This window comes from Anomaloglossus baeobatrachus, chromosome 5, assembly GCF_048569485.1.
Source record: "Anomaloglossus baeobatrachus isolate aAnoBae1 chromosome 5, aAnoBae1.hap1, whole genome shotgun sequence".
NCBI lineage: Eukaryota > Metazoa > Chordata > Amphibia > Anura > Aromobatidae > Anomaloglossus > Anomaloglossus baeobatrachus.
In genome coordinates this window covers 583,840,402-583,862,054 of record NC_134357.1, presented here as the reverse complement: position 1 = coordinate 583,862,054, position 21,653 = coordinate 583,840,402, and the positions used below count along the sequence as shown (strand labels likewise).

General features: G+C 43.8%; 1 protein-coding gene across 1 annotated transcript in view; it reads right to left on the bottom strand.

The window, feature by feature from the left end:
• The window catches only part of LOC142313138 (uncharacterized), a 180,911-nt gene that overhangs the window by 39,507 nt on the left and 119,751 nt on the right, over positions 1-21,653 (bottom strand). Inside the window, exons 18-22 of the mRNA XM_075352125.1 lie at positions 17,514-17,756; positions 17,309-17,432; positions 17,128-17,225; positions 14,873-14,963; positions 9,034-10,067 (exon numbers count right to left, since the gene is read on the bottom strand). Of these exons, the coding sequence (XP_075208240.1) occupies positions 9,034-10,067; positions 14,873-14,963; positions 17,128-17,225; positions 17,309-17,432; positions 17,514-17,756 (1,590 nt within the window). The remainder of the gene's footprint in view (positions 1-9,033; positions 10,068-14,872; positions 14,964-17,127; positions 17,226-17,308; positions 17,433-17,513; positions 17,757-21,653) is intronic.

Sequence of the window (21,653 nt, the reverse complement as noted above, 5' to 3'; positions counted from 1 at the left end):
TGAGCAGAGCACAGTGCAGAGTGGCAAAGCAGTGCGGCGGTGAGAAGAGCAGTGCGGGTGTCAGCAGAGCAGTGCAGGGGGGCAGTGCGGGGGTGAGCAGGGTAGGGGAGGCAAAGCAGTGCGAGTGTGCAGAGCAGGGGAACACAGAGCAGCGCAGGGAACAGAGCAGTGCGGGGAAGACATCGCAGTGTGGGTGAGCAGAGCATTGCGGGAGGGGCAAAGCAGTGCGGGGGAGGAAGAGTAGAGCATGGAAACCCAGAACAGGGGAACACAGAGCGGAGCAGCAGAGGGAACACGGTGCAACACAGGGAACAGAGCTGTGCAGCGCTCCCAGCCAATGGGTAAAGTACTGTTCTTCATTGACTGGGACAGCGAGTATGGATTGTCGTGGGACCCCCTTATAAGAATATGCTTGACCTGGATTAGGGATTTTGCAGGAGAAAAAAAATTGGTGAATGAGGGTGTGTCTTGTCTTTATTTCTGTAATACTTCTAATTTTTGACGTGTTCAGGTTCGCTTTTTTGAATCGTTGTGGGACCTCACTATGGATTACGCCGGATATTTAAAAAAATAAATACATTGTAATAAATTGGTAGACAAGGGCTGTAGTCGGAGGGTGTTTATCCAAATAAAATTTATTTTTCTTTGTTCAACTACTGGATTAGTAATGGGGGGTATCTGATAGACGCCCACCCATTACTACAGTAATACCAGGGCTTGAGTCAATTCACAGCTGACATCAACCCCATTTATTACCCTGTTTGCCACCGCACCAGGGCAATGGGAAAAGCTGATACGAAGTGCTCAGATACTTTTGGGGTAGTTGCAGCCTGCTATTTTTAGGCTGTGAGGATCCAATAAGCATGGACTTCCCCAGCCTGAGAATGTCCGCTTTACCATGGCTGGTGATCCAATTTGGGGGTGACCCCATGGTTTTTGTTTTAAATTATGTATTTAATTTTAAATAAAATAACATTTTGGGGGTGCCCTCTTTTGGATTACCGGCCACAGTGAAGCTGCCAGTTGTAGTCTGCAGGCTACAGCTGTCTGCTTCACCTTAGCTGGCTACCATACATAGGGAGTTCCCATGTAATTTTTTGGGGGGAAAATATTTCATTTGTGGCTAAAAAAGAGGCTAAACAACCTTTAGTGCCACATGAAAGGCAATGGGTGCAAGTGTACAATGTGCAGGGGGTGGGACATTATGTATGTGTTGCATATCTATCTATGTATTTCTACCCAGTCATCTATCTAGCTTTTGACTGTTTTGAAAACGCCATGTTAAAAATTCACGCCACACGGATGTCACACGGATAATACAGACGACACAAGGAGACTAAGCAATAGGGGAAAAAGCACTCGTATGACATACGGAATGATACCCGCATCTCAATCCGAGACACTTCAGGAGCAACAACAGAGCTACAAGTATATTTTATACACAGATGTGACTGTACTCTTACCTACACTTGTTATAAAAAATAAATATGGGGACCCGACGTCATTTTTTTTTCCCAATTATTTATTTATTACATGTTGCGACAGCCATTCATAATTTCAGTATAATACAAATATTATATACATACACACACATACAGTGCCTTGCGAAAGTATTTGGCCCCCTTGAAATTTTCAACCTTTTACCGCATTTCAAGCTTCAAACATAAAGATAAAAATTTAAATTTTATGGTGAAGAATCAACAACAAGTGGGACACAATTGTGAAATTGAACGATATTTCTGGCTTATTTTAAACTTTTATAAAACATAATAAACTGAAAATTGGGGCGTGTAATATTATTCATCCCCTTTACTTTCAGTGCAGCAAACTCACTCCAGAAGTTCATTGAGGATCTTTGAATAATCCAATGTTGTCCTAAATGACTGATGATGATAAATATAATCCCCCTGTGTGTAATCAAGTCTTCGTATAAATGCACCTACTCTGTGATAGTCTCAGTGTTCTGTTTAAAGCGCAGAGAGCATCATGAAGACCAAGGAACACAACAGGCAAGTCTGTGATACTGTTGTGGAGAGGTTTAAAGCCGGATTTGGTTACAAAAAGTTTTCCAAAACTTTAAATATCCCAAGGAGCACTGTGCAAGCGATCATATTGAAATGGAAGGAGTATCATACCACTGCAAATCTACCCAGACTTGGCCGTCCATCCAAACTTTCATCTCAAACAAGGAGAAGACTGATCAGAGATGCAGCCAAGAGGCCCATGATCACTCTGGATGAACTGCAGAGATCTACAGCTGAGGTGGGAGAGTCTGTCCATAGGACAACAATCAGTCATACACTGCACAAATCTGGCCTTTATTGAAGAGTGGCAAGAAGAAAGCCATTTCTCAAAGATATCCATGAAAAGTGTTGTTTAAAGTTTGCCACAAGCCACCTGGGAGAAACCAAACATGTGGAAGAAGGTGTTCTGGTCATCTGAAACCAAAATCAAACTTTTTGGGCACAATGCCAAACGATATGTTTGGTGTAAAAGCAATACAGCTCATCACCCTGAACACACCATCCCCACTGTAAACATGGTGGTGGCAGCATCATGGTTTGGGCCTGCTTTTCTTCAGCAGAGACAGGGAAGATGGTTTAAATTGATGGGAAGATGGATGGAGCCAAATACAGGACCATTCTTGAAGAAAACCTGTTAAAGTCTGCAAAAGACCTGAGACTGTGACGGAGATTTGTCTTCCAACAAGATAATGATCCCAAAACATAAAGCAAAATCTACAATGGAATGGTTCACAAAAACATATCCAAGTGTTAGAATGGCCAAGTCACAGTCCAGACCTGAACCCAATCGAGAATCTGTGGAAAGAGCTGAAAACTGCTGTTCACAAACGCTCTCCATCCAACCTCACTCAGCTCCAGCTGTTTACAAAGGAAGAATGGGCAAGAATTTCAGTCTCTCGATGTGCAAAACTGATAGACACATACCCCAAGAGACTGCAGCTGTAATCGCAGTAAAAGGTGGCGCTACAAAGAAGGGAATTTTGTTTACTTACCGTAAATTCCTTTTCTTCTAGCTCCAATTGGGAGACCCAGACAATTGGGTGTATAGCTTATGCCTCCGGAGGCCACACAAAGTATTACACTAAAAGTGTAAAGCCCCTCCCCTTCAGCCTATACACCCCCCGTACTGCTACGGGCTCATCAGTTTTGGTGCAAAAGCCCGAAGGAGGAAAAAATTATAAACTGGTTTAAAGTAAATTCAATCCGAAGGAATATCGGAGAACTGAAAACATTTAACATGAACAACATGTGTTATACAAAAACAGGGGCGGGTGCTGGGTCTCCCAATTGGAGCTAGAAGAAAAGGAATTTACGGTAAGTAAACAAAATTCCCTTCTTCTTTGTCGCTCCTTATTGGGAGACCCAGACAATTGGGACGTCCAAAAGCAGTCCCTGGGTGGGTAAATAATACCTCATAATAGAGCCGTAACGGCTCCGTCCTACAGGTGGGCAACTGCCGCCTGAAGGACTCGCCTACCTAGGCTGGCATCTGCCGAAGCATAGGTATGCACCTGATAGTGCTTCGTGAAAGTGTGCAGGCTCGACCAGGTAGCTGCCTGACACACCTGCTGAGCCGTAGCCTGGTGTCGCAAGGCCCAGGACGCTCCTACGGCCCTGGTAGAATGGGCCTTCAGTCCTGAGGGAACCGGAAGCCCCGAGGAACGGTAAGCTTCGAGAATTGGTTCCTTGATCCACCGAGCCAGGGTTGACTTGGAAGCTTGTGTCCCTTTACGCTGACCAGCGACAAGGACAAAGAGTGCATCCGAGCGGCGCAGGGTCGCCGTTCGAGAAATGTAGATCTTGGCGGACGTAGGTTTCCTAGCCTGTCTCATAGTGGCAATGACCTCTTGAGATAATCCTGAAGACGCTAGGATCCAGGACTCAATGGCCACACAGTCAGGTTGAGGGCCGCAGAATTCAGATGGAAAAACGGTCCGTGAGACAGCAAATCTGGTCGGTCTGGCAGTGCCCACGGTTGGCCGACCGTGAGATGCCACAGATCCGGGTACCACGACCTCCTCGGCCAGTCTGGAGCGACGAGGATGACGCGGCGGCAGTCGGCCCTGATCTTGCGTAACACTCTGGGCAACATAAGGAAGCCGAAACTGCGACCAATCCTGAACTAAGGCGTCTGCCGCCAGAGCTCTGTGATCTTGAGATCGAGCCATGAATGTTGGGACCTTGTTGTTGTGCCGTGACGCCATTAGGTCGACGTCCGGCATCCCCCAGCGGCAACAGATCTCCTGAAACACGTCCGGGTGAAGGGACCATTCCCCTGCGTCCATGCCCTGGCGACTGAGAAAGTCTGCTTCCCAGTTTTCTACGCCCGGGATGTGAACTGCGGATATGGTGGATGCTGTGGCTTCCACCCACAGCAGAATCCGCCGGACTTCCTGGAAGGCTTGCCGACTGCGTGTCCCACCTTGGTGGTTGATGTAAGCCACCGCTGTGGAGTTGTCCGACTGAATTCGGATCTGCTTGCCTTCCAGCCACTGCTGGAACGCTTTTAGGGCAAGATACACTGCCCTGATCTCCAGAACATTGATCTGAAGTGAGGACTCTTGCTGAGTCCACGTACCCTGAGCCCTGTGGTGGAGAAAAACTGCTCCCCACCCTGACAGACTCGCGTCCGTCGTGACCACTGCCCAGGATGGGGGTAGGAAGGATTTCCCCTTCGATAATGAAGTGGGAAGAAGCCACCACCGAAGGGAAGCTTTGGTTGCCTGAGAGAGGGAAACGTTCCTGTCTAGGGACGTCGGCATCCTGTCCCACTTGCGTAGGATGTCCCATTGAAGTGGACGCAGGTGAAACTGCGCGAAAGGGACTGCTTCCATTGCTGCCACCATCTTCCCCAGGAAGTGCATGAGGCGCCTCAAGGGGTGTGACCGACCTTGAAGGAGAGATTGCACCCCTGTCTGTAGTGAATGCTGTTTGTTCAGCGGAAGCTTCACTATTGCTGGAAGAGTATGAAACTCCATGCCAAGATATGTCAGCGATTGGACCGGTGTCAGATTTGACTTTGGAAAATTGATGATCCACCCGAAACTCTGGAGAATCTCCAGAGTAACGTTGAGGCTGTGTTGGCATGCCTCTTGAGAGGGTGCCTTGACCAGCAGATCGTCTAAGTAAGGTATCACTGAGTGACCCTGAGAGTGGAGGACCGCAACTACTGTAGCCATGACCTTGGTGAAAACCCTTGGGGCTGTCGCCAGGCCGAACGGCAGTGCCGCGAACTGAAGGTGTTCGCCTCCTATGGCGAAGCGCAAGAAGCGCTGATGCTCTGGAGCAATTGGTACGTGGAGATAAGCATCCTTGATATCGATCGATGCTAGGAAATCTCCTTGGGACATTGAGGCGATGACGGAGCGGAGGGATTCCATCCGGAACCGCCTGGTCCTTACGTGTTTGTTGAGCAGTTTTAGGTCCAAAACAGGACGGAAGGACCCGTCCTTCTTTGGAACCACAAACAGGTTGGAGTAGAAACCGTGGCCCTGTTGCTGAAGAGGAACCGGGACCACCACTCCTTCTGCCTTCAGAATGCCCACCGCCTGCAGAAGAGCCTCGGCTCGCTCGGGAGGCGGAGATGTTCTGAAGAATCGAGTCGGAGGACGAGAGCTGAACTCTATCCTGTAACCGTGAGACAAAATGTCTCTCACCCAACGGTCTGTTACTTGTGGCAGCCAGGTGTCGCAAAAGCGGGAGAGCCTACCACCGACCGAGGATGCGGTGTGAGGAGGCCGTAAGTCATGAGGAAGCCGCCTTAGTAGCGGCACCTCTGGCGGTCTTTTTAGGGCGTGATTTAGACCGCCATGCGTCGGAGTTCCTCTGATCCTTCTGAGGCCTTTTGGACGAGGAGAATTGGGACCTGCCCGCACCCCGAAAGGACCGAAACCTCGACTGTCCCCTCCTCTGTTGGGGTGTTTTTGGTTTGGCCTGGTTTGGCCTGGGGTAAGGATGTTTCCTTTCCCTTGGATTGTTTGATGATTTCATCCAATCTCTCACCAAACAAACGGTCGCCAGAAAATGGCAATCCAGTTAAGCACTTTTTGGAAGCCGAATCTGCCTTCCATTCCCGCAGCCACAAGGCCCTGCGTATTGCCACCGAATTGTCGGCTGCAACCGCCGTACGGCTCGCAGAGTCCAGGACAGCATTAATAGCGTAGGACGCAAATGCCGACGTTTGAGAGGTTATAGACGCCACCTGCGGCGCAGACGTACGTGTGAGTGCGTCGATTTGCGCCTGACCAGCTGAGATAGCTTGGAGTGCCCATACGGCTGCGAATGCTGGAGCAAAAGATGCGCCGATAGCTTCATAGATGGATTTCAACCAGAGCTCCATCTGTCTGTCAGTGGCATCCTTGAGTGAAGCTCCATCTTCCACTGCAACTATGGATCTAGCCGCAAGTCTGGAGATTGGAAGATCCACCTTGGGACACTGAGTCCAGCCCTTGACCACGTCAGGGGGGAAAGGGTAACGTGTATCCTTAAGGCGCTTGGAAAAACGCTTATCTGGACAAGCTCGGTGTTTCTGGACTGCCTCTCTGAAGTCAGAGTGGTCCAGAAACATACTCTTTGTACGCTTGGGAGACCTGAAACGGAATTTCTCCTGCTGAGAAGCAGACTCCTCCACTGGAGGAGCTGAGGGAGAAATATCCAACATTTCATTGATGGACGCAATAAGATCATTCACTATGGCGTCCCCATCAGGAGTATCAAGGTTGAGAGCGGCTTCAGGATCAGAATCCTGATCAGCTACCTCTGCTTCATCATACAGAGAGTCCTCTCGCTGAGACCCTGAACATTGTGATGATGTCGAGGGGATTTCATAGCGAGCTCGCTTAATCGGTCTGGGGCTGCGGTCCGTGTCAGAGACCTCACCCTGGGATCCATGAGACACCCCGGGAGGACATTGCTGTTCCAACTGAGGGGGACCAGGGGGCAATGATTCCACAGTGCCCCTGGCTTGAGATGCCGGCCTGGACTGCAAGGCTTCTAATATCTTAGCCATAGTCTCAGAAAGTCTTTCAGTAAAAACTGCAAACTCCGTCCCTGTCACCTGGACAGTGTTAACAGGTGGTTCTCCCTGGGCCGCCCTTAGCATAGGCTCCGGCTGAGTAAGTGCCACAGGGGCCGAGCATTGCACACAATGAGGGTCAGTGGAACCTGCCGGCAGCATAGCCGTACATGCTGCACAGGCAGCATAGTAAGTCTGTGCTTTGGCACCCTTGCTATTTGTGGACGACATGCTGTTGTCTCCTCTGAGCAATACAGGAGGGTATATAGACAAAAATCAACAGTGCACCATACAGTGTAAAGTATAGTCTATAATCATGTAATCTATAAGTACACTTCTGCACTAGTGGGGCCAGCACCACAGGTGCTGCTTACCGCCTTCGCAAAGCGGTTGTGTGGGCACCAGAAATCCTGCCTGGGTCTCCCTGAGCTTGTCTCTCCTCTCCAGCGTTAGCAGAGCTGAGAGGAATGGCTGCCGGCGTCCTGAGGAGAGGAGGGAGCCGTGGGCGTGACCCAGAAAAGTGCGGGAACTGGTGCCCCACTGTGCAGAGTGAGGGGGGTGGAGTATGCAAAGCATGCTCCAGCCCTCAGTGCTGCCGTTCTGTACAGCGTCCCGCCCTTCCCCTGACTGGCAGGGCTGGGGGCGGGAAGAAAACGAGACTAGGCCGCAAAAGCCGGGGACTCGAGTTATAAGCGCGGCCGCCGTATAAGCGCGGTCGGCGCGGAAGTCCCCGGCGCACTAACAGTCCCAGCCGCGCCGTAGTGATAACCATGGCAGCGGCGGTCAGCGCGGCAGTCCCCCTACACGAACACACTCAGCGACGCTGAAGTGTGTAATGGCACAAACGCAGTCAGCGCTGCTGTCCCCGGTGCACTAGCACACCCAGCAATGCTGGAGTGTTGCTGTGCGTGGTCCCCACGGGGACACAGAGTACCTCAAAGTAGCAGGGCCATGTCCCTGAACGATACTCGGCTCCTATCCAGCATGGTCCTCAGGAGCTGTGGATGGAGCACGGTCTCCTGTGCCTGGAGACCGAAAGGATCCCACTTCACCCAGAGCCCTAATTGAGGGATGGGGAAGGAAAGCAGCATGTGGGCTCCAGCCTCCGTACCCGCAATGGATACCTCAACCTTAACAACACCTCCGACAAGAGTGGGGTGAGAAGGGAGCATGCTGGGGGCCCTGTTATGGGCCCTCTTTTCTTCCATCCGACATAGTCAGCAGCTGCTGCTGACTAAGCTGTGGAGCTATGCGTGCATGTCTGACCTCCTTCGCACAAAGCATAAAAACTGATGAGCCCGTAGCAGTACGGGGGGTGTATAGGCTAAAGGGGAGGGGCTTTACACTTTTAGTGTAATACTTTGTGTGGCCTCCGGAGGCATAAGCTATACACCCAATTGTCTGGGTCTCCCAATAAGGAGCGACAAAGAAATATTAACTTAAAGGGGCCGAATAATATTGCACACCCCAATTTTCAGTTTATTTTTTATAAAAGTTTAAAATAAGCAATACATTTTTTTCACCTTCACAATTGTGTCCCACTTGTTGTTGATTCTTCACCATGAAATTTAAATTTTTTATCTTTATGTTTAAAGCCTGAAATGTGGGAAAAGGTTGAAAAATTCAAGGGGCCGAATATTTTCGCAAGGCACTGTATATATATTTTTATTGTACACACACACACATACACACACACTATGAACTATATCAGAGCAAGCAGAAGATAGACATTTTCTTCCCCGATTGTGCAGAGCTTGGAGCTGATGTGATCTCTCTCTCCTGAGCATATGTCAGTGCTTTAATAAGATGCAGCAGGTGCAGACACAGGAAAGATGGCAGGGAAGGAGTTTGGGTGGAGTTCTGAGTGGGTGTGAGATACAGACTGCCGCCACCACAAAGAGTCATGGAAGTTTTAGTAATTGAACACAGGAAGTCAGGAGAAAGATTAACCCCATCAGAGCTGGAGCCAGCAATGAGGATGTGCTGCTAGAGCATGATAAAAGGTAATATTGCTAAAATAACATAATAGATGTGTGGAGAGGCACATATTAGCAAGATATATGAGAAAAAAAAAATAACAGAAAAACAGTTTTGGTACTGGACAACTTCTTTAAGATCTGATTTTTGAGAACAAGAGGGCTTCTCCTCTGTGTGAACTCTCTCATGTTTAACAACTTGTGATTTACTGGTAAAACATTTTCCACATTCTGAACATGAAAATGGCTTCTCTCCTGTGTGAACTCTCTGATGTGAAACCAAAGTTGATTTTTGGGAAAAACATTTTCCACATTCTGAGCATGAAAATGGCTTCTCTCCTGTGTGAATTATTTGATGTCTGGAAAGTCTTGATTGATCAGCAAAACATGTTCCACATTCTGAACATGAAAATGGTTTATCTCCTGTGTGAATTCTTTGATGCAAAACTAAACCTGCATTCCGTTTAAAAGATTTACCACACTGTGAACATGAAAATGGTTTCTCATCTGTGCGAATGCACTGATGTTTATCAAGATTTGAGTTATATTTAAAACATTTCCCACATTCTAAACATGAAAATGGCTTCTCTCCTTGGTGAATTATTTTATGCTGATCAAAATTTGCTTTCTGCTTAAAACATTTCCCACATACTGAACATAAAAATAGCCCTTCTACTTGGTGAATTATTTTATGCTGATTTAAATATGCTTTTCGCTTAAAACATTTCCCACATTCTGAACATGAAAATGGCTTCTCAACTCTGTGAATGTGGTGATGTCTTATAAGTTCAAAGTCATAGTGGAAGCTTTTCCCACACTCTGAACATAAATATGGTTTTGTTGCTGTATGAACTTTTTCACTTTGTGTAACAATTTGCGATGAAGATGAGACCAACGGAATAGGATGAGATGATAGATCTTTACTCTGAAAGCGAGAGATTTCATGCGGCATAATAGCGGCCTCTTCATATGTATCTTGTGTCAATCCCTGATCACTTTTTTTAAAATCTGAAGATATTTCATGTCCTTCTTTGTTCAAAGCATAGTCATCTGCTAAGAATAAACATTTTTTAGTAGCATAAATTCAGGTCACAATTTTCAGATTTATATTTTTAAAATACTTAGAAAACCTTGGATGGTTTCCTTTACCCACTTCACAACATTTGACGTACCTATACATCATGGTCAGATAGAGGTTCACAAGTGCCTGATTGTTGTCATTGCAACCTTAGCTCCCAAAGATGACCTCTGGGTTAGCCAATTACAGCAAGCCTGTTAAACTATACCAGGAGCATTGTCGAAGAGGCTTTTGTCAGCGTATCACTGACCGGTATAATACATTGCAATGCTAGTGCTGCAATACATTATACCAGCGATCAGAATAATAAAAGTTAATGTCCCTTATAGGGACTAAATAAAAAAGGTTCAATAGGTTAAAAATGTAAAAAAAATGTTTTAAAAAATGAGAAAATAAAGAACAAAAAAGTGGAAAAAATATCATGCAATAAATACGTATATTTATGTAAAATTATAAAAAGTATACTTGGTATAACAACGCCCTGAACAGCCCGATATATTAAACTGTCACACTAGATTTTAGTGGGAAATAGAATCTTTGGGTTGTGCTGAAAGCTAAAGGTTCTTATCTACAATTCAACACAATTACATCTCTCAGATGGTAGATGAACCGACCAGGGTATCAGATAATTAGCTGGATTTGGTCCTGTCAAATAGACCAGATATAATTTCAGATCTACAGGTCCAGGAGCACTTGGGCATCAGCGATCATAATATGGTTATTTTCAATGTAATATTCAGTACAACATTTGAAAGGGAAAATACTAAAACCTGGAATTGTAGGAAAGCTGATTTCAACAAATTAAGGGCAATACAGTATATTGTGGTACCGGGTTAGCCAGAAAAATCAATTGAAATACTATGTCCCAAGAATGACAAAAGTATTTTAGGAGTGATACCTTTACAAACAAGGATGAATCTACACAGGCACACAATTAAAAATTAACTGGACACGCCAGTGGGAAAACATTTCTCCAGACTGGGACACAGTATGATAGATTTAAAAGTACGAATACTGAAAGGTCATTTTAAAGATGACACAGAGAGAAAAAGTTGGGAATTTAAACTGATAAAGATGTTTGGATCCTTAACAAAAGGACTCAATTTAACACCTGGTTTTATGACCCACTACATGGACACACTTCACAACTCTAGCAGAAGAACCTCAGAAGTGATCTGAACAGACCACTTCCAACTCATCTGCGTTTCTAAGAAAAAAATTTAATTTTATTTCCTTGGCTTATCTTTAGGAGGCATCATCTTTCCCATGTCCTGTTGTAACATTCATATACTGTAAATTTTGTGATTTGGTCTCAGTAATTAATTTGTAATTTGCCTGAAGAAGGAGCCTTTGCGCTCTGAAAGCTTGCTAAAATAATTTTTCTAGTTAGCCTATAAAAGGTATCACTCCTAAAATACTTTTGTCATTCTTGGGACATAGTATTTCAACAAATTAAGGGAAGAGCTTAATCGTGTAGATTGGGACAATGTCATGGTAACTAGGGATATTGAACATAAATGGGATATGTTTAAGGATAAATAATAATAATAATAATAATAATAATAATGATATACTACTAGAGTCCTGTAAAAAATGTATACCCCCGGTAATAAAATGTCCAGGAATAAAAATAAATCATTATAGATAAATAAAACAGGACAAAGAATAATAAAACAAAAACAAAGGGCATTTAAAATCTTGAAGGCTGAGAATACTGAAATAGCATTTCAGAAATTTACATTTCTCAATAGGAAATGTAAAAAATAAATCAAGCTACAAAATTAGCAAATGAAACATAAAATTACCATTAACATTAAAATAAACCTCATTTTTTTGCATAAATACATCAATGTCAAAAGGAAAAAAAGATGGTATCGGCTTCATAAAAGATTATAACAATGTATTTATAGAGGACAAAAGAAAAGGCTGAGATATTAATCAGGCATTTTTTATCGGCGTTCACCAAGGAATTCACTGTTCCAGGGATCATTCAACAAAGCAAAAATTTAAGTCTCCCCCTGATATAACAAATTTAACACAAGAAGTATACCTATGACCGAGTAAATTAAACATTGACAAATGCCCCGGATTAGATTGCATTCACCCTCGCATATTGAAGGAATGGAGCTCAGTAACTGACAGACCGCTGTATCTTATCTTCTTACTATCATGTAACAGGGTTGGTACCTCAGAATTGGAGGATTGCTGATGTGTTACCAATATTTAAGAAATGAAAGAGGGTGGGTCCAGGCAACTAATGTCCGGTAAGTCTGACATAGTGTGCAAGGTTTTTTAGGGAAATGTAAGCAATTACATGCAACAATATATTAGAGAGAATAATCTAATAACTGACAACTAGCATGGATTCATGATAGATAAGTCGTGCCTAACCAACATGTTGGGTGCAGATCTGTCTATTGGTAATGCAGCTGATGTGATTTATTTGGACTTTGCAAAGGCATTTCACACAGTGCTACATAACAGTCTAGGGGACTAGGGGGAACTATAAGAAAATTGATAAGGAATTGGCTAAAAGATAGGAAACAAAGAGTAGTCATAAATGGTACATTCTCTAAATGGCCTACGGTCAGCAGTGAGGACCGTAGGAATCTGTGCTAGGACAGATTCTTTTTAATTTCTTTATTAATGACCTTGTGAATGGGAGTGAAAATAAAGTGTCAGTCTTTGCTGACAACACCAAACCATTGTAGGATACAAAAAACGGACCTTGATAGTACAATGTTATAAAATAATCTGGATAAGATGTCAGACTGGGCAGACACTTGGCAAAAGAGATTTAATGTTGCTAAATGTAGAGTAATGCACCTAGGACGGAGTGCAATTCGTTAGGATTCAACGACGTGTATGCGATGAATGTTTTAACGTTCAATCGCAATCGCACGTATCTGTCACACACTGCAATGTACCTTACGATGCCGGATGTGCGTCACTTACGACGTGATCCCGCCGACACATCGTAAGATATATTGTAGCGTGCAAAGCGGGCTTAAGGCCCTCATCCCTCATCTTTTCTCCTTTTTTTCCCCTCTGTTCTTTTTCTTTCCATTGTATTTATTTGTCAGAATATAAACACTGGTAATCCCCCAGTCTGGGCAAATCACTATTCTTTTTTTTTTAAACTAAAGCTGTTCCCGAAGGCCTGGGAGAGGCCTGTGCCAGTGACACGGTACATGAAAAACTTAAGGAAGCCATATGAGTGTGTGAAGTGTACTCTGCCTCAGAGGGTAATCGTTTAAGTATACGGTCTATGAATGAAGTAGCAGCTAAATACTTAGAGCGTACGAAGCAGCTGATCACAGTGTGTCGGGAAGACATGGTAGTTAGAAAAGATTTAATCGGGCTCTCAATTTGTACACTCGGAAATAAAGGTCAGCAAGCCAGACAAATTCCAGGTGTTACAGTTATAAAGATTCGAAGAAGATACGGTAACGTTTCAAGTTTATGAATAGAGTGCGGAACCCGTCAAGAGACATCATAGTTGATTGGAATTTGTGGAAGATTTCAAGGTGCCCAGGAATATTGTCAGGAACATTATTGGGAAGAATGGAAAACTCATCCTGGAGTTTATGGATAAAGCCAGAGTTGTGAGAGTGAAAATTGAAAGTTGTAATAAAGCCAAAATACCCCATGGAGATGGTATGGTTCCACTTCTCATTGCAGGAATGAGGGAAAGTATTGGATATGTATGGGTTCTTCTAGAATATCATATTGCACACCTGGAAGAAGTAATTGAACAACTTCATCAACTTAGGATGAGTTGGCGACCTCTTCAGGCCGGGTCCCAGAGAAAGAGAAGTGAGATCAATCTGATAAACGTATTGCCTCTTGTGTCTGGAAGTGGAAAGAGCCGAGGTTATAGAGAACCAAATTACACATTGAGCTATGGTACAAATGCTGAACTGTCCATGCCCTCTGAAACGGGATCCAAAAGGAAGGATGAAGTGACTGACTGGTCTCTAGCTGGGGGTGGTGATAGTAAAATTCACCGACACACAGCAGAAGACGCCATGGATGATGAAGCCGTAGTAGATCTGCAAAACGAGGATGCCGATTATCTAGAAATGGCAAATCTTCTGTCAGCTCTGACTGAATCAGACATTGTATCAGTTATGAAAAAGGGTTTGATGCCAGGGACAAACTACGTCTCAGTCGACAGAGAAGACTCTGTGGTCAGGTAGTGAAAGGTGCAAAGCCCCACTGCTTTAGGCAGAGGGCGGAGGCAAGATGGTGATTCTGGTACCTGTAGTACTGCGAGACTTATTAGGACGGGTCTGCATATTCACATACCGCTACCCATTGGTGTGTCTCATGCATTATAATGGTGTCTGTTTATTTGACACCTGGTCAGTGTGCGGAGATTGTTAACCCTCTGGAAAAAACCTCAGAGAGTGAGGATTTGCTTGTCATGACTGGGGCAGTGTGGGACAGCTGCTGAGAACTCCATGGGGATACTTCTATGGAGAAGTTGTATCCAAACCTGTGCGGGCATACCACAAGTGAAACAGATTGTAAAACCGCGTTTATGCTCCTTGAAGCCAGATTAGGGGTTGTATTATGTTCCCGAAGAGCACTTAATTGGTTATTTAACTTGCTGGACTTTGTTAGAGATAATGTTCTTCTGGCTATCTCAAGGAGCAATCACACCATGCACTGATTTGGTGTGCTCATCTTTGGACTCCAACTGGACATAGTTATGCCAAATATAATGAAACCATTCTGAGAATCTGTGACTTCTCTGCATCTAGCGATCACTACTCACCTGGGTAGTTGAATGTAGGAATCTCCTCTTTAATTCGCTCATCACCCCTCACATATGTCTCTGTAGTATTAATATGGGTCAGATCTTCACCCTGAAACAAATATTGTAAAAGTCTTGATGTCATTAATGCATGGGTCTGGAATTTCAATGGAGGGTAGGTCACCTTTGCAAGTGGTAACTAGCTTTAAATACCTGGGAATACACATACAGAGAGACCATAGACTAGACCTGTAGACGAGTATAACACCACTTCTGGAGCACGTTAAACTTAAATATAACTTGTGGAGCAAGCTACCCCTGTCAGTGGTTGGCAGAATAAGTTTAATCAAAATGATATTACTTCCAAAGCTTAGCTATACACTACAACATAGTGCAGTATCAGTACCCAAATCCTTCTTCTCAATGCTGAACTCGCTTACTACCTCTTTCATATGGGGGAAATCCAGACCCAAACTTCGGTTATCCATTTTAGAGATCCAAGAGACTGGGAGGGATGGCTTTACCGGAGTTCTACCTCTACTACCTCGCGGGACAGCTTAGGGCACTAGAGACTTGGATGCCTGGATGTCAGCTGCCAAACACTGAAGGTCACTTGGCACACGCGGCTGGGACTGATTGTTTAGTGGGTTTTCTGGAATCAGATGGACTGAGAACACCACGGCAATTACCCCTCCTCAGGTTGGCAAGATTAGTCTGGCGACAAGCCAAGAGGGTGGTACACTTCGAAGGGGTGGTGGCGGAACTCCCATTATGGAGAAATAGCCACTTCCACACTCTGAGAGATCACCCCTTGGCGCAATTCTGGGCCACTCACAGCGTCAATGCATTAGGTGATCTTTTTGTCCCGGGAACCACAACTTTCAAGTCCTTTGAACAAATCCAGATTGAATATAATGTTCCAAGATCACAGTTTTTTAGATACCTGCAGATTCGCACAGCGATTCAATCCCACATACAGAAAATTGGAGTGAGGAAATTGATATCATCACTTCCTATGATAATTATTCTAAAATCACAAGGACCTCGAGGCCTCATCTCAGCTATATATACTTACCTGTTGTCGGTGGGGGTGGAGCCGGACCCCTTGCCAGCCCAGGATAGATGGAAATCTCTAATCCCCTCTCTACAGGGAGAGGAATGGGAAGAGATATTGGAATCTCCGACTGCGGTATCCCCGTCGGTTAATAATAAGTTGATTCAATGCTACAATGTCCACCAGGCATACCTTACTCCAACTCGATTATTTAGTATGGGCCGTTGTCGTACATTGGAGTGCGCGAGGTGTCATCTCTCAGGGGCAAATATCATACATATGATTTGGAGCTGTCCCAATATATCCTCGTACTGGCGGGGAATGACATCTCAGCTGACATCGAATGTGTCGATTCCTGTTTTGTGTGACCCTTTGATATGCCTGTTTAGGGTGGTGGAGGAAGAGTCATGGGATCATTACATGACAATATTCCTCAGAGAGGCATTGTTTCTGGCTAGGAAATTAATAGCTCTGAGGTGGATGGGAGATTCGAATCCAACTGTGCGGTTCTGGGTTAAACTAGTCAATGCAACCATAGTCTATGAGCAAGTGGTATATTATAATAGGGGGTGCCCGGGAAAATTTAACAAAATCTGGGGTTTGTGGAATTCTTCTCCAGACACACTTGCGGAGGTTTGAGGGAGATTATGCGGATAATGGTGGTTCCCGTTAGATGTTGGGATATGAAACACTGTCCAATGGTATATTGAGATATAATAATGCAATGTGGCTGTTGTTGTTGTTCTTTCTTTCTTTTTCTCTTCCTCTTTCTATCTTGTTTTCAAAATATGGTCATGCTGATAGTTACAGCTGTTCTTATGCTCAATATAAAATTATATATATATGCAAATGATAAGAAGTATGGATAATAATATTGTTCTATCTTAAGTGCTAAAGATATTATGGACTTTATATGACTGTTCATTGTTATATTCAAATGTTACTATCTATATACTGAGCTATTTTTATATGGCAAATGTCAGTTGTACCATGTTTGAAATTGTTAATAAAACGAAGTTAAATAAAAAACCCAAATATTGTAAAAGTTACAGACAGATGGAGAAGTCCCATCTATGATCAGCTCTAATCCTGCCATCTCCACCGCTCTCATTACACAAGTATAACACATATAATACTGGAGGATAAAACAAGACTGAGCACAAGACCTTCACAGCCGTCTACACATCATAGGGAGATTTCATGCCACCTTCTCTCCATCTACCTGATGATCCTGAGGAACATCGGGATCTTCTTGTTTACAGTCCTGTGGGAGAAGAGGACGGGGACATCTCTCTGGTGTTGTCCTCTTACTGGATAGAACTGGAGGAGACACATACAGGGACTGAATTCATTCCTTACATACAGATAATTATAGGCCGTGTGTATTTAGTCCTGTCTATTACCTGGTGATGTGAGGGGCTGGGGAACCTCCATCATGACGTCCTTGTACTGATCTTTGTGTCCTTCTAAATACTCCCACTCCTCCATGGAGAAATAGACGGTGACGTCCTGACGCCTTATAGGAACCTGACACATACAATGATACCGTCACCCCCGATCCCTTCATAGCGTTACTGTATAATGTCCCAGCATTCCCAGCAGTGTCACCTCTCCAGTCAGCAGCTCAGTCATCTTGTAGGTGAGTTCTAGGATCTTCTGGTCATTGATGTCCTCATGTATCGTGGGGTGAGGCCCCGTGATTGGGCTCAGGGGTCTTCCCCATCCCTCAGACACAGGGGCCTGACAGCGCTCACTAGAGGTCTTCTTCACTACTGTGTAATCCTGGTTATGGAGAGACACAGTAATAAATCTCACTCCAGACATTTCCAGAGTCCTCACCTCTCCAGTTCTGTCCATCTGTTATTCCCATAGATAAGAATGATGTAATGTGACGTCATCAGAATCTCTCACCTCTCCAGTAAGCAGGAAGAGGATCTCTAGGGTGAGGTGTAATATCCTCTCCACCATCTTGTCCCTGACACTCTCCATCCTCGACGAGTCAGGAAAAGTGTAGAAACCTAAACAAAAAGGCAAATGAAGACAAATCGGTGCAAAAAACAAAGAACAAAAAAAAATACAATGAATAGAGCTGCGATGTTGGTATAAAGGAATAATATGGTAGAGGTCCTCATACATCTAGAAGGTCAGACAGGGAAGAGCGATGTCCCGTCAGTTATATATAAATCCATATGAGATTTTCAGCTGTTATAATATAAAGATCTCAATGGAGAAAATGGAAAAAAAATAAAGAAAATAAATATCTCGCTAAAAAAAATGAAGAATAAGTGATCAACAAGTCCACTGCTCTTCCAAAATAGCAGAAATAAAGAAAATTGCACAATATATCACTAAATCAAAAATAAAATATATATATATTTTACCTAAAAATGTTGCTCATGCGTCCATTTATTCACTTTTTGAAGAATTACACAACAAAATGGAACTCAAAATTTGTTACCCAATTTCTTCTGAGCACGCTGATCCCCCACATGTGGTCAGAAACCTCTGTTTGGACAAATGGGAGGGCTCAGAACAGAAGGAACAATATTTGAATTTTGGAAAGCAGATTTGGCTAAAAAAGATTGCATGCACCATGTTGAATTTGTAGGGCCCCTAAGGTACCAAAACTCACCCACAAGTGACCCCATTTTGGAAACTAGACCCCTCAAGGAATGTATATAGATGTTTGGTGGGAACTTTGAAACCCCAGGGGCTTTACAGAATTTTATAACGTTGAGCTGTGAAAATAAACAAAATACATTTTTACCACAAAATTGTTACTTTAAACCAAGTAACTTTTTTTTTTTAATTTTTTTTACAAGGGTATCAGGAAAAAAATGCAACAAAAAATGCATTGTGCAATTTCTCCTCAGTATGCCAATACCTCATATGTGCTGGAAATCAACTGTTTAAGTGAACGGTGGGGCGCGGAAGGGAAAAAGCACCATTTGACAGCAAAATTGGATAGATCATTAGCGGACGCCATGTCGCGTTTGGAGAGCTCCTGAGGTGCCTAAATATTAGCGCTCCCCCACAAGTGACCCCATTCTGGAAACTAGACCCCTCAAGGGTTTTATCCAGTGGTATAGTGAGCATTTTCAACCCACAGGTACTTCATAGATTTTGATAAGCTTAGGTCGTCATATTGAAGAATTTCATTTTTTTCACAAAAATCTTACTGTAGCACCAAATTTCTCACTTTATCAAGAGGAAACACCAAAAAGTGGACCCCACAGTTTGTTATCCAATTTCTTATGAGCACAGGGATACCCCAAATGTGGCCAAAACCCTCTGGACAAACAGGAGGGCTTGGAATGGAAGGAGCACCATTTCAATTTTGGAAAAGCTAAAATAGATTGTGAGCACCAGGTTGCATTTGCAACTTGTACAGCAAAAACCCCCACAAGTAACCCCAATTTGGAAACTAGACCCCTCAAGGGTTTTATTCAGGGGTATAATAAGCATTTTGAACCCCCAGGGGCATCACAAAAATGTTCTAGCAGCAAATTTCTCACTATTAGGCTATGTGCCCACGATCCAGCGACACGGAGTCTACGGAGATGTGAGTGATGTCCACGGGAGAACGCAGCTGCACGTGACGACGATCCAGGTTCGGGCCGCTGCTGACTTTAGCTCTATTCTTTCCGAAGAGAACACTCGTCTCTGCAGTATAAATTGACATTCTGCAGTGCCAGATGTCAGTTTATGCTGTGGAAAAAGTAAGCACAGTGGGCAGGAGATTTCTAAAAATCCTTCCACTGCACCTCTACTGTACAACGCAGCGTTTTGGATGCAGCGAACACACAGCGTCCAAAACACTTGAAACCCTAATCGCAGGCACGCAGCCTAAAAAGCTGGGATGGATAGGCAGATGTCAAATATATATAATGTCCCACCCCCTGCATTTTCTAAGCTGGCTCCCTTTAGTGACTTTCATGTGACAGTAAAGTGTGCCTAGCCTTGTATTTAGCCAAAAAATAAATAATTAAAATACAAACAAACCGTGGGGTCCCCCCATTTTTGATAGCCAGCTAGTGTAAAGCAGAAGGCTGCAACCTGCAAACCACAGCTATCCGCTTTACCTTAGTTGGTGATCCAATTTGGAGGGCACCCCAGGCTCTTTTTTATAATTATTTATAAATAAATAATAATGAAAAAAAAACGTGGGGTCCCCCAAATTGGATCACCAGCTAAGGTAAAGCGGACAGCTATGGTCTGGTATTCTCAGGGTGAGAAGGTCCATAGTTATTGGCCTTTCCCAGCCTAAAAATAGCAGGCCGCAGCCGCCCCAGAAGTGGCGCATCCATTAGATGTGCCAATCCTGGTGCTGTGCCCCAGCTCATCCGCTGCCCTGGTGCGGTGGCAAATGGGGTAATATATGGGGTTGATACCAGCTGTAATGTCACCTGGCATTAAGCCCTGGGGTTAGTGTTGTCACGGCGTCTATCAGATACTCGACATCACTAACCCAGACAATAATAAAAAAAGAAAATAGACAAAAAAAAATGTATTTGAAAAAACACTGCCTTAAACATTCCCTCTTTCACCAATTTATTGAAAAGAAAAAAAAAAATCTGGTCCGCTGTAATCCATTTTAGACGTCCCACGACAACTGTGTTCTTGGATATGGGGATACGCTCCGGGAACGTATCCACCATTTTCTGGAAGTATAGATCCTCCACGTGGTGAGTGTGAGTGCAATGATATTATATAAAATCATTACATATAGCGGGATCTATTTCACCTGTTTCTTATATATTATAGAGTCATTACACACAGAGGGATCTATTTCTATATATTATAGAGTAATTACACACAGAGGGATCTATTCCTATATAAGTATTATATAAAGTCATTACACATAGAGAGATCTATTCCTGTATACTATATAGAGTCATTACACACAGGGGGATCTATTTCACGTGTTTATTATATATTATGGAGTCATTACACACAGAGGGATCTAATCCTGTATATCATATAGCCATTACACACATAGTGATCTATTCCAATATATTATATTGAGTCATTACACACAGAGGGATCTATTTCACATATTATATAAAGTCATTACACACAGGAGGGATCTATTTCACCTGTTCATCTGTAACATCATTTTTCAGTTGGTTTTATAAAATATTCTAATTTTCTGAGATAATGACTTTTGGGTTTTCATTGCCTGTAAGCCATAACCATCAACCTTAACAGAAAAAAACAGATTACTATTATTATTAATAATAATCTGTTTATTTATTTGAATGTTAATGATAACCAATGAAAACCCAAAAGTCATTATCTCAGAAAATTAGAATATTTTAGAAGACCAACTGAAAAAATGTTACACTCAGAAATGTTGGCGCTTACTGAAAAGTCTGTGCAGTAAATGCCTCAATACTTGGTCGCGGCTCCTTTTGCAGGAATTAATACATCAATGGGCAATGTGGCATGGAGGCGATCAGCCTGTGGCACTGCTGAGGTGTTATGGAAGCCCAGGTTGCTTTGATAGCAGCCTTCAGCTCGTCTGCATTGTTGGCTCTGGTGTCTCTCATAGATTCTCTATGGGGTTTAGGTCAGGCGAGTTTGCTTTTTCCACAGTGATACTGTGGTTAGTAAACCAGGTATTGGTACTTTTGGCAGTGTGGACAGGGGCCAAGTCCTGCTGGAAAATGACATTTCCATCTCCAAAAATCTTGTGAGCAGAGGGAAGCATGAAGTACTGTAAGATTCCCTGGCAAACGGCTGCGCTGA